General features: G+C 39.8%; 3 protein-coding genes across 3 annotated transcripts in view; 1 reads left to right on the forward strand and 2 right to left on the reverse strand.

Annotated features, from left to right (window-relative positions):
• The first annotated feature begins 5,402 nt into the window (after positions 1 to 5,402).
• Positions 5,403 to 11,133, forward strand: cpt2 (carnitine palmitoyltransferase 2). Its single transcript, XM_035786249.2, has 8 exons — positions 5,403 to 5,824; positions 6,153 to 6,233; positions 6,327 to 6,433; positions 7,470 to 7,731; positions 7,959 to 8,295; positions 8,441 to 8,851; positions 9,015 to 9,309; positions 9,455 to 11,133. Exons 1-8 carry the CDS (start codon positions 5,649 to 5,651, stop codon positions 9,781 to 9,783), a joined length of 1,998 nt encoding a protein of 665 aa, XP_035642142.1. The 5' UTR covers positions 5,403 to 5,648; the 3' UTR covers positions 9,784 to 11,133.
• Positions 11,134 to 11,285: 152 nt separating this feature from the next.
• magoh (mago homolog, exon junction complex subunit) lies at positions 11,286 to 15,242 on the reverse strand. Its single transcript, XM_035786280.2, has 5 exons — positions 15,053 to 15,242; positions 14,496 to 14,554; positions 14,248 to 14,358; positions 11,647 to 11,729; positions 11,286 to 11,516 (listed from the first exon to the last, which is right to left on the reverse strand). Exons 1-5 carry the CDS (start codon positions 15,141 to 15,143, stop codon positions 11,417 to 11,419), a joined length of 444 nt encoding a protein of 147 aa, XP_035642173.1. The 5' UTR covers positions 15,144 to 15,242; the 3' UTR covers positions 11,286 to 11,416.
• A 214-nt stretch (positions 15,243 to 15,456) lies between these two features.
• The window catches only part of LOC118393540 (uridine-cytidine kinase 2-A-like), a 13,865-nt gene continuing 10,870 nt past the window's right edge, over positions 15,457 to 18,451 (reverse strand). The window contains exon 7 of the mRNA XM_035786294.2: positions 15,457 to 18,451. This exon is cut by the window's right edge and continues 83 nt beyond it. Coding sequence (XP_035642187.1) covers positions 18,398 to 18,451 — 54 coding nt within the window. The 3' untranslated portion in view covers positions 15,457 to 18,397.

The raw sequence follows: 18,451 nt of genomic DNA on the forward strand, positions 1-18,451 counted from the left end.
AGATGCATTATTTATTTCACTGTTGTGATGTGTCTGAACAACGAATGTATATTGTATCCGAATGGGTGCTTATTACAAAAGGCACCGATTTTTGTTTTATTTAACCTTTATTTAATCAAGGAGTCACATTGAGATTAAAACTCTATTTCACAAGAGAGCCCTGTACACATTAGAAAAAAAACAGACTATTAAAACATACACGTGTATAAAACAATAAACAAAAATAAACATTTAATAAAAGCAATCACATTCAATTACATAGAGGTCCTCAATCAATCAATTTAACGGACTGAGTGGCACCAGCACATCCAACTGCAGTGAACTCTGCAGATTTGTAAATAAATAAAAGAGAATGGGGCTCTCTTTTTACAGACAGAGAGGTCCATCCCACATTTTTATACAGACTGCAATGATGAGTCCTAAAATTGTCCCCAGTGATAAAACGTATTGCTGGATGGTAGACTGTGTCCAAGGGTTTTAAAGCAGAGGTTGCCGCATGCATGTAAGCAATATCACCAAAAAGTTTTGTTTGAACAATCTTTCTCCTATTTGTAATACCAAGGCATGACTTATTTCTATATAAAAAACAATCTTGGATCTTAGCTTCTTAGTCAGATTTTGTATGTGTTACGAAGGATAACTTGTCATCAGTCCAGACACCCAGGTACTTATATTGAGAAACAATCTCAAGTTGGGCTCCATTTATAGCGCAAATATGCAGGTACTCAGGGTCAACATTTTGTGACCTAGAGAACAGCATGAGCTTGGTTTTACTTGTATTTACCACGAATTTAAGATCTGTAAGTGATTTCTGAATTGAATCAAATTCATGCTGAAGTTCATGAATGGCCTGCTGCGCTGAGGTGGCACAGGAAAACAAAACTGTGTCATCTGTATAGACATGAATGTTACAAGTATTAACAGCATTTCCTATGTCATGAATATACAAAGTGAACAATAATTTACCCAAAATCGAAACCTGAGGAAAATACCTTTTTGAATCTCAAGAAATTCAGATTAATCTTTCGAGATGGTCTGAGTTCTGTCGCTAAGATCATTCTGAAACCATAAACAGACTGTATATCCCAGGCCTATTCTTGATAATTTCTTCAGCAAAACAGAATGATCAACAGTGTCAAACGCCTTTGACAGGTCAATGAACAAGGCAGCACAGCTCTTTTTAGCATCTACGGCGTTGACAAGATCATTAACAACTAGTGTGGTTTCTGTGGTAGTACTATGCCCAGGACTAAACTCTGATTGGTTTATATTAAGAATACAATTATCAGAAAAAAGGAACACAATTGTACATTATCCAAGGATTCAAGAAACTTACCAAAATAAAATAGTCTTGAAATGGGGCGATAGTTGTCAAGATCATTTGTATCCCCCCAAGAAGTTCTGGGAAGCAGTTAAAGACCTGGAGAATAAACCATCCTCCTCACAGCTGCCCATGTCCCTTAATGTTGATGATGTGGTTGTTACTGACAATAAGCACATGGCTGAGCTCTTTAATCACCACTTCATTCAGGACTCCTATTTAACTCAGCCATACCTCCTTGCCTGTCCAACATTTCTTCATCTCCCAGCCCTTCTAATGTGACTATCCCCGATACTTCTCACTCTTTTTCCCCTGCCCCGCTACAAAGTTTCTCCTTGCAGGCAGTCACTGAGTCCGAGGTGCTAAAGGGGCACCTGAAACTTGACCCCAAAAAAACATCTGGGTCAGATGGTTTAGACCCTTTCTTCTTTAAGGTTGCTGCCCCTATCATTGCCAAGCATGTCTCACCTTTCTGGGGTGGTTCCCATTGCTTGGAAGGCAGCCACGGTTTGTCCTTTACTTAAAAAGCGGGAGATCAAGCTGATCCTAACTGTTATAGGCCTATTTCTATTTTGCCCTGTTTATAAAAAGTGTTGGAAAAACTTGTCAATAATTAACTGACTGGCTTTCTTGATGTCAATAGTATTCTCTCTGGTATGCAATCTGGTTTCCACTTAGGTTATGGATGTGTCACTGCAACCTTAAAGGTCCTCAATGATGTCACCCTTGGTTCTATGCAATGTTGTGCTGCTATTTTTATTGACTTGGCCAAATCTTTTGATACGGTAGACCATTCCATTCTTGTGGGCCGGCTAAGGAGTATTTGTGTCTCTGAGGGGTCTTTGGCCTGGTTTGATAACTACATCTCTCAAAGAGTGCAGTGTATAAAGTCAGAGAATCTGCTGTCTCAGCCATTTCCTGTCACCAAGGGAGTACCCCAAAGTCTCAATCCTAGGCCCCACTCTCTCAATTTACATCAACAGCATAGCTCATGCAGTATATGCAGATCCATTTATATGCAGATGATACAGTCTTATACTCAGCTGGCACCTCCCCGGATGTTTTGTGAAATACTCAACAGCAAAGCTTTCTTAGTGTCCAACAAGCTTTCTCTACCCTTAACCTGGTTCTGAACACCTCCAAAACAAAGGTCATGTGGTTTGGTAAGAAGAATGCCCCTCTCCCCACCGGTGTGATTACTACCTCTGATGGTTTAAAGCTTGAGGTAGTCACCTCATACAAGTACTTGGGAGTATGGCTAGACAGTACACTGTCCTTCTCTCATCACATATCAAAGCTGCAGGCTAAGGTCAAATCTATACTTGGTTTCCTCTATCGTAATCGCTCCTCTTTCACCCCAGCTGCCAAACTAACCCTGATTCAGATGACCATCCTACCCATGCTAGATTACGGAGACATAATTTATAGACTGGCAGGTAAGGGTGCTCTTGAGCGGCTAGATGTTCTTTACATTTACATTACATTTACATTTAAGTCATTTAGCAGACGCTCTTATCCAGAGCGACTTACAATTCGGCCATCAGATTTGCCACCAATGCTCCTTATAGGACACACCACAGCACTCTATAATCTCTACATACCTGTCGCAAGACCCACTGGTTTATGCTTATTTTTTATTTTTTTTAACTCTTGGGCCTCACTCCCCACTCTCTGAGATATCTACTGCAGCCCTCATCCTCCAAATACAACACTCGTTCTGCCTGTCACGTTCTGTTAAAAGTCCCCAAAGCACACACATCTCTGGATCACTCATCTTTTCAGTTCGCTACAGCTAACGACTGAAACGAGCTGCAAAAAACATTCAAACTGAACAGTTTTATCTCAATCTCTTCATTCAAAAACTCAATCATGGGCACTCTTACTGAGTTGGGGCTGCTTTGCGTGATGTATTGTTGTCTCTACCTTCTTTCCCTTGTGCTGTTGTCTGTGCCCAATAATGTTTGTACCATGTTTTGTGCTGCTACCATGTTGTGTTGCTACCATGCTGTGTTGCCATGTGTTGCTGCCTTGATATGTTGTTGTCTTAGGTCTCTCTTTATGTAGTGTTGTGTTGTCTCTCTAGTCGTGATGTGTATTGTCCTATATTTATATACACTACCGTTCAAAAGTTTGGGGTCACTTAGAAATGTCCTTGTTTTTGAAGGAAAAGCAAATGTTTTATCTATTAAAATAACATAAAATGTATCAGAAATACAGTGTAGACATTGTTAATGTTGTAAATGATTATAGTAGCTGGAAACGGCTGATTTTAAATGGAATATCTACATATGCGTACAGAGGCCCATTATCAGCAACCATCACTCCTGTGTTCCAATGGCACGTTGTGTTAGCTAATCCAAGTTTAACATTTTAAAAGGCTAATTGATCATTAAAAAAACCTTTTGCAATTATGTTAGCACAGCTGAAAACTGTTGTCCTGATTAAAGAAGCAATAAAACGGGCCTTCTTTAGACTAGTTGAGTATCTGGAGCATCTGCATTTGTGGGTTTGATTACAGGTTCAAAATGGCCAGAAACAAATATCTTTCTTCTAACACTTGTCAGTCTATTCATATTCTGAGAAATGAAGGCTATTCCATGCGAGAAATTGCCAAGAAACTGAAGATCTTGTACAAAGCTGTGTACTTCTCCCTTCAGAGAACAGAGCAAACTGTCTCTAACCAGAATAAAAAGAGGAGTGGGAGGACCCGGTGCACAACTGAGCAAGAGGACAAGTACATTCGAGTGTCTAGTTTGAGAAACAGACAGCTCACAAGTCCTCAACTGGCAGCTTCATTAAATAGTACCCGCAAAACACCAGTCTCAACGTCAACAGTGAAGAGGCGACTGAGATACTGGCCTTCTAGGCAGAGTTCCTCTCGGAGTCCAGTGTCTGTGTTCTTTTGCCCATCTTAATCTTTTCTTCTTATTGGCCAGTCTGAGATATGGCTTTTTCATTGCAACTCTGCCTAGAAGGCCAGCATCCCGGAGTCGCCAGATGGTTTTTGGGGGTCAAATTTAAAGAGATCCTTTAGCACTTCAGACTCAGTGACTGCCTGCAGAGAGAAATGTTGTAGCGGGGCAGGGGAAAAAGAGATCGGGGTTAGTCGCATTAGAAGGGGTGGGAGATTAGGAAATGTTGGAAGGGCAATGACGCATGGCTGAATCAAATAGGAATCCTGTGGAATAAACTAAAGAACCCTATATATTTCTGCAGAGCACCTTTTTTCTAAGAGTGTTGGGATCGAGAGGCTATGTGAGAGGACGTGGGGGCAGGGGTGTTAGCAAATGACACTGCTGTTTATGCACAGGCCAGGTCGACCCGTTTGTAATCTGCAGAATGGAGGCAAACATAACAGCAGAAAATTGCATCAGTCTAATGAACAGTCACATTCTTAGGGCAGGGAGCTAGGTTGAGAGATGGATCCAGGGAGGGGAAATTGATAGATACAGTGGGTGCTGCTGGGGACAGGTGGGGGAGGATTTAAGGAATGAGCGTCAAACTCAAGCTGGCTTGATTACTCTCTCGCCCAACAGAAATTATAGGCTAACAGTTTTCCAAGCCGAGGTAAGCCAGACAATGTTTTGCTACTGCCGACTGCTTACTGGTGCGAGTGACAGTCTGTTGTTTTAGATCGGGGGAGCATGCAGCACAGCATTGAGCGAACGCTTGCCGTGGCCAGACCAAACTAATCACCGATCAAGCATATGCTGCCCTCTGCTGGTATAGTATAAGTATTGTACTAAAACTGAACGTTGTCTATTTTCGTTTCAGAAAATAGTAACAAAAAACATTTGTTTGAACCCTTTCTATTTGTCACATTGTGGTCAGGCAGAGATCTACAATAACCCCGAATTTAAAAAATAAAAACATATTATTATGAGGATAACATCACCTTGAATAGCAAACATGTACACTATTTATCATTATGTTGTGTGTGAGATTAATCATGTATACGAAACTTACTTTGTCAAAGTACAGTAAATGTAAACAAAGGTCTGCAGTGCGCCATAGGAAACAAACTATAGTGGGTAATGTTCCCCCGCTGACGTACCACAAGGTGTCAATATCCTGTAAAACACTTCCTCCTTCCGCTGTTACAAATTCTTGTCAATGTATTTCTGTCTGTCTCTATTGTCATCCTACTAGGCAGTAAGAGGGGAAGCTTTAGAAGAAGGACGTATCTACTGGGCAGTCGGGAGAGCTAACTCATTCATTGATTGATTACGCTTGTAATCAAGGAAATAATATAGCACTTAGCACTGCAAGTTCTCCCTATCCGAGCCTTCCCTTTCTGTGAGAATAGGAAATTATTTTACTAGTAGACATGGCGAATTTGCTCACCATGCAGTTTTGTGCCACACTCAGAAAACCTGGGAATCTGAAGCCTCTGAGAAGCACTTCTACAGCACTGACAAACAAACGAAGCTACAGCAGCGAAGATAGAGAGTACCTGCATAAAAGCATCGTGCCTACAATGCACTACCAGAAGAGTTTACCCAGGTATGTAAACAAATGTGAATTTCATTTATAGCATGTTTTGGTTATTTAGTTACTTAATAACTCCCCCTAATGCCTTGTCAATCGTTGTTAGTATCACACCTTAGACAATCATATATTTTCCCTGAAATATATCAAGTTTGCTAAAAAACAGTTATCATTCTGTAAGTAGGTGACTGTTCATGGCACGAAAGGGAATGTAGGTGAAAGTGCACATAGATCTGAATGAGATACAGGATAGCCACTGGAGGGAGCTGTTTGTAAATATGTACCATGCACTGCCGTAGTTACCCATTTATTTCAGATACAATAACAATGCAAAATTCTACAGGCTACCAGTTCCAAAACTGGAGGATACAATCAAAAGGTATCTGGCTGCTCAGCGGCCTCTTCTAGATGACGAACAGTTCAGGTAAGCACCAGTCACCTTCCAGTTACTCACACTTAACACTTGAGGTGGTGCCTTGTAAATGATTTGTCACCCACACATTCAATATGTTTTCAGTACCACAGAGAAACTGGCCCGTGACTTTGAGAATGGAGTGGGGAAACAAATGCATGAGGAGCTGGTAGCGCAAGACAAGCAGAACAAGCACACCAGTTACATATCGGGTAGGATTTTCCCATTTTAACAGAAACCTCACAATATTAACCTATGTAACATTGAAATAACCATTGTTCGTACATAGAACCCTTTATTTTCTAATCAAATTGTATTTGTCACATGCGTCAAAATACCAGTTGTGTAAACTACTTCAGTAAAAATACTTTCAAGTACTACTTAAGTTGTTTATGGAGGGTATCTGCTATTTACATTTTTGATAACTTTTACTTCACACCATTCCTAAAGAAAATAATGTACTTTTTACTCCATGTATTTTTCCTGACACCCTAAAGTACTCTATGGGAAAATTGTCAAATTCACGCCCTTATCAAGAGAACATCCCTGGTCTACCCTACTGCCTCTGATCTGGCAGACTCACTAAACATAAATGCTTTATTTGTAAATTGTGTGTTTGTGTGCCCCTGGATATCCATTTTTTTAAATAATTAAACTGTGCTGTCTGGTTTGCTTAATATAAGTCATTTGAAATTATTATACTTTTACTTTTGATACATAAGTATATTTTTGCAATTACATTTACATTCGAGACTTAAGTATATTTAGACTTACTCAAGTAGTATTTTACTGGGTGACTTTTACTTGAGTCATTTTCTATTAAGATATCTTTACTTTTACTCAAGTATGACATTTGGGTACTTTTTTTCACCGCTGCCGAACACAACAGTTGTAGACCTTACCTTGAATTGCTTACTTACAAGCCCTTAACCAACAATGCAGTTAAGAAAAATATGTACTAAATAAAGTTGGGGAAGAAATGATGCTAAATAACAATAACAAGGCTATATTAACAGAGGTTACCGGTACCAAGTCAATGTGCGGGGGTACAGGTTAGTCGAGGTAATATGATCATGTAGGTAGGGGTAAAGTGACTTATGGCTTGAGGGTAGATGCTGTTAAGGAGCCATTTGGACCTAGACTTGGCGCTCCAGTACCACTTGCCGTGCAGTATGACTAGGGTGGCTGGAGTCTTTGGCAATTTTTAGGGCCTTCCTATTTTAACTAGTCATCACATCCTCCTCCTAGCCCCATGGTTTGACATGTACCTGTCAGCGCGGGACTCCATAGTGCTGAACTTCAACCCCTTTATGTCCTTCAACCCGGACCCCAAGACTGAGTACAACAACCAGCTAGTGCGAGCAACCAACATGGTGGCTTCCGCTGTGCGCTTCATGAAGACTCTCCGTGCTGGACTCCTGGAACCCGAGGTGTTCCACCTGAACCCAGCTAAGAGCGACACGGACAGCTTCAAGAAACTAATCCGCTGGGTCCCCTCCTCCCTGTCCTGGTAATGAAATGTACAGATAAAATTAAAAACTTGTTCACATTGAATCATCATCAACAGCAAGATGCACCATCATACTTTAGCTTACACTATTATACAGCATCAGTTCCAAGATGGGCTTTACAATAAATTTAAAAGGAGACCAAGAAAATACAGTACATAACTAATCGAAACATACATTACAAAATGGTTCACAAATGGTTACATTCTTGATGTTATTTGATTTACAGGTATGGAGCCTTCATGGTGAATGCCTACCCTCTGGACATGTCTCAGTACTTCCGCCTCTTCAATGCAACCCGCATCCCCAAGCAAGGGAAAGATGAGCTCTTCACCGACCCAAAAGGACGCCACCTACTAGTTATGAGGGGAGGCAACATGTACGTGTTTGACGTGATGGACCGCGATGGGAACCTGGTTAAGCCAGCAGAGATCCAGGCCCACCTGAAGCACATCCTGTCGGACCCGACCCCAGCTGCGGCCCACCCCCTGGGGCTGCTGACCAGCGAGAACAGGGACACATGGGCCCGGCTGAGGGAGAAGCTCCTGGCCACTGGCAACGGAGAAGTGAATATTTTGATATCCTTCAAATGCTTGTCTTTTACCATTAAGGACCACTTTGGAAATATATATTTTTTAAATTGTCTTCTGGGATCTAATGCTTACTGTTAATGTAACATTTTTTAAAATAATATATATATATTCAATTCAGGTGCTTGGTCTGGTGGACAGTGCCCTCTTCTGTCTGTGCCTGGACGACGAGAGCATGAACGACCACATCCACATCTCCCACAACATGCTGCACGGGGACGGCACCAACCGCTGGTATGACAAGTCCTTCAGTATCATCATGGCTAAATGCGGAAACGCCGCCATCAACTTCGAGCACTCGTGGGGCGACGGCGTGGCTGTTCTCCGCTTCCAGAACGAGGTGTTCAAGGATTCTACGGAGAACCCACTGGTGAACCCTGGCTCTCAGCCTGCAGCTGTGGACTCAGCCTCAGCCGTGAGGAGACTCCAGTTCAACCTAGACGCAGAGCTGGAGAATGGGGTCATCAAGGCCAAAGAGAACTTCCACACAGCTGTATCCAAGCTCACCATAGACGCCATGCAGTTCATGAAGGTGAATGGATGGTTTGCACTGAACCTGAAGATTGTTTCAACCATTTTGCACTTTGATGTTTATTGTTGCTGTCACCCCCTGTCCTTTGTATGTTTTGGATATATTGCTGCTGCTGACAAATACATTTTCCCTTGGATTAAAAGTTATCATCCATCTATCTAAGGGCGGGAAGGAGCAGTTGAAGAAGAAGAAGCTGAGTCCGGATGCCATTGCTCAGCTAGCGTTCCAGATGGGATTCCTGAGGCAGTATGGGCAGACGGTGGCCACATACGAGTCCTGCAGCACCGCAGCATTCAGACATGGTCGTACAGAGACCATCCGGCCTGCTACAATACACACACAGCGCTGTGCTCAGGCCTTCGTGCAACAGCCAGGAAAACACAGCGTTGAGCAACTGATAGGCATGCTCAGCGAATGCTCCAAATATCACGGGCAGCTCACCAAAGAGGCAGCTATGGGTCAGTCCACTTTATTTCTAGATTATATGATATTTGATAATTGAGTTGAATAGACTGTAGTTGAGTGAAATGTTTTTATGGTCTCATTTGATCAGTCATTTCAAATATTACATTCTTGTGTTTTTCTGAATGTTTCCCCCACAAGCCCAAGGCTTTGACCGGCATCTGTTTGCCATGAAGTACTTGGCCAACTCAAAGGGCCAAGCCCTACACAGCCTGTACCAGGACCCAGCCTACGCCGCCATCAACCACAACATCCTCTCCACCAGCACCCTCACCAGCCCTGCTGTTAACCTGGGAGGCTTTGCCCCTGTGGTGCCCGATGGATTTGGGGTGGGCTACGGTGTCCATGATGAGTGGATCGGCTGCAATGTGTCTAGTTACCCAGAGCGTAATGTTCATGAGTTCCTGCAGTGTGTTCATAAGTCTCTGGAGGACATTTTCTCTGTTCTGGAAGGAAAGCCTCTCAGCTAAAGAAAAGTTTTACAGCAAATCTTAACTTCCACTTCAGCTGAATTTTCACCGTCAGGCATTGACATTGTGTGAAAATTCTAAATTTGTTGTAGTTTGGATGAGTTAGACTGCAGTTGTATAGTACAGTGAGATGAATGTCGGATTTAAAAGGTACATTTCCTGAGGCGTAGTGTGGGTTGGAAGTACTGGTATAGGTTAATAAAGAGGGAATATCAAACAAGCTCTGCATGGTTCAGTAGAGGTCATATTCCTATACTGTCAAATAGCTAACTGACTACACAGATTCATAATGCCCAAGGAAATATCAAATACACTCGTGTCATGAAGGCAAAAACAATGAAAGCTTCAGGTGTTTGTTTGATCCAATATTTCTTCCTTTTCTAACTAGCATTGTAATCTCTTGGGAAGGATTGCATTGCAACCCTTCCCAAGAGCACTAAACCACCTTTACTGATAAAGGCCAGTGCTTTTGAATGAATGTCCTCATGTAAAGGCCAGTTTGATAGGGAAATTAAATCCTGTAATATTGATATTCAGAGTAGCACTTAATTTTTCTTTGCTGTAGCAAGCCTTGTCAAAGGATTGTATGACAATTTACAGATATCCATGTTGCTTTGTGATGTAAAATGTTTTAAAGCAATTACCTAAGATCTTTGCTATTAAAGGTCCAACGCAGCTGTTATCTCCAATATCAAATCCTTTCTAGGTAACAAGTACGTACATGTGATCGTTTTAATAAAGAAATGGTCAAAAATAACAGCTTCTTAAGAATTTTACTAGGACTGTCTTCAAGGGGTGGGGATAATGGAAAATGTGCGGTCCATTAATCAAATTATCGCATTGGGGATGTTACCATGGAAGGTCAAAACTCCATCCCACCAACAGGCTGAAATCCAGTCTTTTCAAACAGCGCTTGCATTATTTTCACAGTATTATTCCAACTTCGATGTGGAAATATAAAACGCAGGAAAATCCTTTCCCTTTGTGCCTTATGGAATGTTCACTGGATGTTTCTCACACACAGCTTTACTGAAGTAGTGTAAAGAACTCAACTAAATGTGACCTGGAATGACGAATTAATATATTTTGCTCGACTGTATTTAACGGCAGGGTAACCTAGTGGTTAGAGCGTTGGACTAGTAACCGTTCAACTCCCCGAGCTGACAAGGTACAAATCTGTCATTCTGCCCCTGAACAGGCAGTTATAGCACACTGTTCTTAGGCTGTTATTGAAAATAAGAATGTGTTCTTAACTGGATTAACTTAATTGCCTAGTTAAATAAAATGTAGAAAAGTTTGTTGATCTGTGTATTGAGTTTGGTGCTGGAATAAAATAGACTGACCTCTGTACGGAGAGACTCCTATTTCTTTGTCTCAGGACTGAGTGGTAGTGTAGTGTGCAATTCTCCATTATTTTTCATACTATCAAAATGGACTAAACCACAGCTATGGCATCCAGTAAGTAACACTTAAATGTATAGAAAAGCAAGGCTATTAAAACATTTGGAATTTTCCCAATCATTTATTTAAAATAAAAAAGACTGACCGATCAAAAGCAAATGTACAAATGTAATCATACATGAATCAAAAAATGAAATTAAAACATTTCCCAAAAGAAAAAAATCATCCCCTCTTAGATGGGCTTGATCTTGAAGTGTAGTCCAATGAGACTGAAGACGAGACATTTCAAATCCTGAACCAGGTAGTAGAACACGCGGAGGCCTTCTGGGTCCCTGGAAAACACAATGGCATTTACTTTAGAAGCTGGCACCTAATTCCACATCAACCCCACTAAGCACTTGTGGAGATCTGAGTTCCATTGGGAACTTTGAGGGATATATAATTTGATTATTATTTACTTACTTTGACTGGTTGACATCAATCAAGGAACCGATCTTGGAAGTTGTGAAGGAAATGTGCTCGTCGCCAATGACGATCTCCAGCTCCTAAAAGAGTTAAGTTAAGACGCTATTAGTAATTCAAGCCATAAAAATAAAATAAACATTGTTTACTAAATCATAACTTGAGGTTGTGCCTGGAGTCCCGTCTTGTGCTGAAAGGGTCAGACTTGAACACTAGTTCAAATTCTTTCATTGGACGTATGTCTGATATGGAGAGCAGAGCTCACAACCCCTAGAAGACTACCATCACTAAGTAAACAACGAACTTAACTTTCATGGCTAACCCTGCCTCAGTCAACCTCCATGCGTTGTAAGTTTCTGTATTTAGAAGTGGTGTGCACCAATATTTATAATTGGATAGGATATCATTTGATATTGATATGAGCAATACATATCTTGATATCAGTTTATTTTTTCTGTTAACCTTAGTCCTGACAATTAACCGAATTAGTTTATTTTCATTTTTTAAATAACTAATTGACCGACGTCGGTTCAATTATTTGAATTCCACTTTCTGTTTTTTTCTCTGTCGCTCAACACAGAAGCTCTTTAGAGAGAGATCTCTCTCCGGGACATGTTGTCCAACTCACAGAAAAAGTGCAAAACATAACTACAATGACCAGAATCTATTGCACCTACAGCTTGCCTGTGCTTATTGGTTCCTTCCATCAGACAAACACAGAGGAAGAGCAGTTACTATGGTCTCTACATCTAATTGATTGCTAGTTATTATTTAGCAATGTTAAAAGTATGCCTTATCTACCTTGAAGAACTACTGAAATAGTGATTGTCAGGCAGCTAGGCTAACCTGAAAGATGACTCTTTGGGGAGAACAGAAAGACAGCTGGCTGCTAATGCCTGAGTAAAGATGAGAAGACTTGGAATGAAATAAGTAATCAAATAAAATAAGTAATACACAACTGAAATATGTTAAAAGTAAATAACGGATGGTTTATTAATAAGTGATGCGCAGTAATAGGCAGTCACCAGTGTTGTCACAAATCAGGATTTTGACTTCGATACCACAAAGAAAAAGGCATATTATCCGGTCACAATGGCACTTGATCCCAACAAATTCAGCTACTGCTCCGTTCAATAGTTGGGCATCTTTTAAGTTCAAATTCATTACATTTGATACAGTCATGTATGCATTAAACAACCAATTTGACTTTGGTAAAAACTACAAAACATTTTGGTAATAATTTATTTGAATGATAAATCTACTGAAACTGGGTAAATCAAGACGTAGACTAGGTCTACTCACAATACAGGTGAATGCATATTATTCAAGAGTGTGTGCATGTTATTGATATTGTTTTAGCTGATTTCATGGGGGTACAGATGACAAACAATCCCTTCAATAATGATTTTTTATTGGCAACTGCTAGGAGAACATTTTATTTTAATGGATCAACATTTGTATAGTAGCAATCTCTTTTATAAAAGTGTTCACTGCCTCTAAGAATCTAATGACATTCACAAAGCAGAACGTAGCTGTGGAACCTGACTTTGTGGCTATGCAATCTAGAAACCAGACAGGAGGCAAGGGAGACTAAGAACATAATACATTTTTGGTGGCGAGGGAGACAAAGTTAATTAATAATGTTGTTGGTCACAAACAGTTTTGAAATCAGCATTTATTGAGTTATGGTTTGCTTATTATGACACAATGCACTAAGGTAGTGAATTATGCTGTAAGCTAGCTGGAAAGTTAACCTACAATTAAAGCTGAAAACTTCTGTGGGGCATGAGTGGGGAGCTAACAATGAACCCCAAACAGCTCTAGCAATGAATGAGTATGTGACACTTTGCTGTTCGCGCTATCAAGGGGCTGCGCTGATACAGACTAGATCCTCTCATTCAAGTGACACACATTTGACAGAAGTACCTAATATAACAAATTGTAGTAACAAACAGTGTTGTTTAATCATCAAACAAGTACACAAGTTTCAGTAATCAGTATACCGTGCAGCACTAGCAGTCACCGCCATCATTGGGGTTTAATTAAATAATAGTTTCATCATCATCATACTAAAAACAAATGTAATATATACAAACAAAATATTGTATTTATGGGATGTGAAAAATGGTTAAAGCCTAATAAGTGAGTGGACTGTCCACCATCTGTTTTATTATGTGTTACCGTATTGAACCCACATAATGCATTTATTGTTAAAACATAAAAACTTCAATTGAAAAACCGCAATTAGTTCATTTTTTTATGAACCAGACCTCAAAAAGCAATAGTCGAGCAGCACTAGTTAACCTACAATATTATGGAGGAGACTAAATGAAAAAGCATACATGGCTGTTCCTGCATGCACAAAGCTTGAGTTAGCCTACTTAAATGCCTCCTGATGGACCATCAACTGGATGAGCTTCCCATTGTATTCGAACTGGTTAGGTAGCTTCATGCTACCAGAACATTCAAACCTTGCCCAATGGGCAGGCTGCTCAATCGGAGCCACTAGTCAGCTACCTACAAACCAATATGATATCAAATAGATTTTCCATATCGGTGTCCATCACTAGTATTTAGGTAGGTATGAGTGAGTGAACCGACCTGTCTGCCCACTCTGTCTGGGGGCGGCCACAATGCATCATCTTCCTTAGTGATCTCACTGTCATCTATGATCCTCTTCAGTTCCTCCATCACACTCTTGTGTACATAGGCCTGTATTGGAGAACAATCACAATAAGGTTTCTATGGTAAATGCAATTGCTGCTGCAGCATCTCACACATAAATTGGATTGATGGGTAGTACACAGATTGATGTAATACAGTAGTCCTTTGTAAATTTGATAAGTTACCTCTTTTCTGATCATGACGTCATTCTTGTAGTTGCTGTTGTTCGCGTACCTCAGTTTACCTGAAAATACAATGAATGTATTGATTGTGTTATCTTCACGTTCGTTATGAATGTTGTTACATTGTTGACACACTGCACTGTTACACAGTAGTCTTTTCTAGTAGCTAGTTCACATTTAACAGTTTTTAAACCTGCTGTAAAACCTAGGCTATTTGTCAAAGTCTGTTGGCTAACTAGCTAAAGAAATAGCTCCATAGCCAAGTTAGCTAGTTGTATAGATAGCTAGCGCCTAACTAAGTTAGTACTGTAATTAGCTAAAGTTAAATTAGTTAGCTGGCCATAATATATGAGGTTATGGTACAGAAATCAGCACTGACTAAGACGTAACGACGCAATTATAGTATTTCTGAAGCCATGATTTTAGAACAGAAAACAAGACTAGCTATAAAAGCTAATTCGGCTAAAAGCAACGAGGAAATGCTGCTAGCAAGCTGTCGTTTGCGTACTTTGCTAGCTAGCTAATGCTAATTGGCAGGTTAAAATTTCAGCCTAACTTACCGTCCGGTCTAAACTCAAATTCCAAGAACTCGTGTCCAAACTTGCCCTTGTGCCCGACATAATATCTCAAATAAAAGTCAGTTGTTGACATTATAAACCGCAAACTGTTTGTCTGTGAGAATCGGAATCAACGAAAGCACACCTCAAACTAAATGGTCTTTCGCAAAACACAACACGCATGCGTGCTGTGGCGATTTTTTTTTATATGAATGGTCGCATTGCATTGATGTCAGAACAAACCGGCTCTTCTTTAGCGTGTATTTTAACCGGCAGATGTCAATAAAACACCATATTATTTAATGATTGGGTCCCAACCATTAAATAATATGTTCATATTACTGGAAATCCATTTATATGGTTTTCTCCATCTGTGAATCTTGTAAAGGAAACATTCACACAGCATACATAATACAAAAACTTTATTTCCTTGTTTGATTGTTTGCATTATATTTACATTATAATACAATTATGAAGGCTCTTGTAGTCATATCCTGGTGTGTGACAACCAGAAAATGAATCCCTACATGAAATAATCAAATTACTATTTTATAATTCCAACTTTGAGGCAAAGCAGTTTGGTCATGGTTATCACAATTTGATGGGTAACTTGGTTTTCTGTTTTACTTGTGGTCTGGTAAAAGTTTTGGTTAATCATACTATTTATTTCTTTCTTATTACAGGTCTCTTGTGTGCTAAAGTCATGTACAACAATGCCTGAGCTGTGCCAAAGGACTCATACTTCACACATACTGTATAGAACATTACTACTTTCAAAGTGAGTGTTCACACTGAGGCCGTTGACATTACTTACTCATGGGTCCACTGTTACAACCTGATCATGGAACAAATGTAGTTCAGTAGCTAGCTAGCTCTTGCAAGTAAGTAACTCATATCATGTCATTGAGTTGAATTACCAGACAAAATGTGTTTTATGTACAGCAGATTTCATCACCAACATTGAAGCTAAATTTATACAATTATACACAAAGCAACATTTTAATGACTGAAATACATATAATCCACATCAACAGCCTTTGGACCATAATACATTTTTTGCAAAGGAATGCATTTGTTACTGAATATTTGCTAGATGGCTGCCTATGATAGGCATTGCTTGACTGACCTTTTGAAGGCCTTTGAAATGAAAGGTCATGTACATTGAACTCAAGTTAGGGCATTTCCTCTACATTTTAGACAGGCATGGTATTGCTAGTGTTCATGGTTATATTCATATTCAAAATCTCTCAAGTTCCTGAGCTGACATTCTAATGATCCATTCACTTTCTCTAGTTCTACATCTCACAAAGTAGATAGCCTAATCATGGAGTCAACATTCATGCCTTTATGTACGGCAATTGCAGAAGTCCGATTGTATGCTCATACATTACTTTAGAAACCATTTCGCATTTCAATAATCGATCAATCCGAAGCCAATAAACAAAGGGTATGATGATGCACGGATGGACTGCGGACGACACTCATGTGGCTGGCTGTCTCAACATTGTGACATACCCATCATTGGCCCTCGAAATGTAAACAAAACTACAGTATACACTTGCATACAGGTACCATAAAGAGGTAGGAAACATAGCACAGCAGTCAGGAGTTTAGTACCCATATATTTCTGAAAGCAAAACAATCTATTGTGATTTTAGGCTACCCTATGCAATGCAGTACAACCTTGAGTATACACTAATAGCATGTCATTCAGTGAGTGTTACTAAGACCCTAATCACACCCTTCTAATCAGTCTGGAAATATTGCAGTATATTTTTTATTTATGTGAATAAACAAACACATGATTGAGCAATTGAATGAGAATAAAACTGAATTAATTAACGGAGAGCTTAATACCAAAGGAAAATGTTCTGGGTACATGTTAAATTCATGCAAAATTGTAGAAAATAAGAATAGAAAAAAAATAAACAGGAGTTTTACATTGATGAACTACACTGTTTAATAGCAGCAGTAAAGAGCAATGAAAGGTACTAATACTTGAAGGGTGAATTGTTACTAACGTAGAAAATAAGATGGAGATCATGTCCTATTTAAGTGAAAATGTATTTCAAATTAACCTGCAATTCAGAACAACCTACAGTATATATAGCCTTGGCCTAAACATTGCTATCAAATGTTAGCTGTTCAAAAAGAGGCAGTTGCAGTGATCTCATCCTTCAAGAGCATTAGCTTTTATTAATGAAAAAAGTTGAGTTGGAACCACAAAGAATTCAATAGACATGGGGGCTTTACAAACTCCCCTGTCTAGGGCTTTAAAAGAGGGGCCATGGGCACAAGTACAGAACACTTCATTTTTTGGGTGGGGTCCCCATACACAAAACTGGCCGAGGTAAAGATTGATTGACGAAAAAGACAGTCTCAGTTTTGATGTTCTCAAATTCAGGTTGTTTGTTCAAGATGAATACTGTGAAATACTGTGAAACTCAAATGATTGAAAAAGAGCAACATCAATAGAGTAAATAATAAGAAATACATTATGTACAAACTAAGAACACCATTTTGATTTGTAAAGTCAAGTAGTTCAGTATTATTTTTAGATTGAGACAACGAAGTTGCATTGACCCACTGGATTGGTCAGCAAAGGCAGATAATCTGTGTAGGGCCTGAGAAAATGTTCCCTTTAACTCAATAAGAGCATGCTTGTAGCAAATAGCAGTTACTAACACTTCACCTTATACGGAGTCTCTCTATGGTGCGTCAGAATGTGTAACGAGGGACTACAGTACCTTGACAAGTGAAAAGATCTCCATCTATACATAGAGCAGGCTCAGTACTATGTATGGCAGGCACATGTCCTGTATTTAGTTTTGCATCTTGGTTCTTGGATAGTTTCCAAAGTAATAGTGTGTGTGTGTGTGAGATAGTTCCCTCTAACATATCAAATCTGTCACGCGTCCTCCCTTCCATTCCAATACAACAACAGTAAAGACAGACATGACCAATCAAAAATGCACTGACCACTGAACGCACACCAACGTCTCAAGCTCAACCCAGATGAACCATCTTCCTCCTTATTTATTCACATCTGTAAACTCAAATTTAATCCAGAAGAAATAATAAAAATAGATAAATAAAATAACTGCTGCACCTTTGACCTGAAACAGTTCCAAAACAAACAGCTAATCCTCTTCCTCCCTTTTCAAAAATGTCATCCTCCAGTACAAAAAAAAAACTATATCAAATGAAGATCTTGCAGCTTCTTGCTAGAGAAATAAATCATTCTGGTTTTTAAATACAGTGTTGCGGACAGGCAGTAGGTAGGTATGTACAGGTGAGCCCTCCTCTCCTCTACCATCGATCCCTGGCGCTGAGAGAGGGACGGTGCAGTCAGTGGGGCCGACTGCTAGACTCAGACACCTGCCTTTTACGGGGAGTACCGTA

Source organism: Oncorhynchus keta, chromosome 1, assembly GCF_023373465.1.
Source record: "Oncorhynchus keta strain PuntledgeMale-10-30-2019 chromosome 1, Oket_V2, whole genome shotgun sequence".
In the NCBI taxonomy this organism is placed as follows: domain Eukaryota; kingdom Metazoa; phylum Chordata; class Actinopteri; order Salmoniformes; family Salmonidae; genus Oncorhynchus; species Oncorhynchus keta.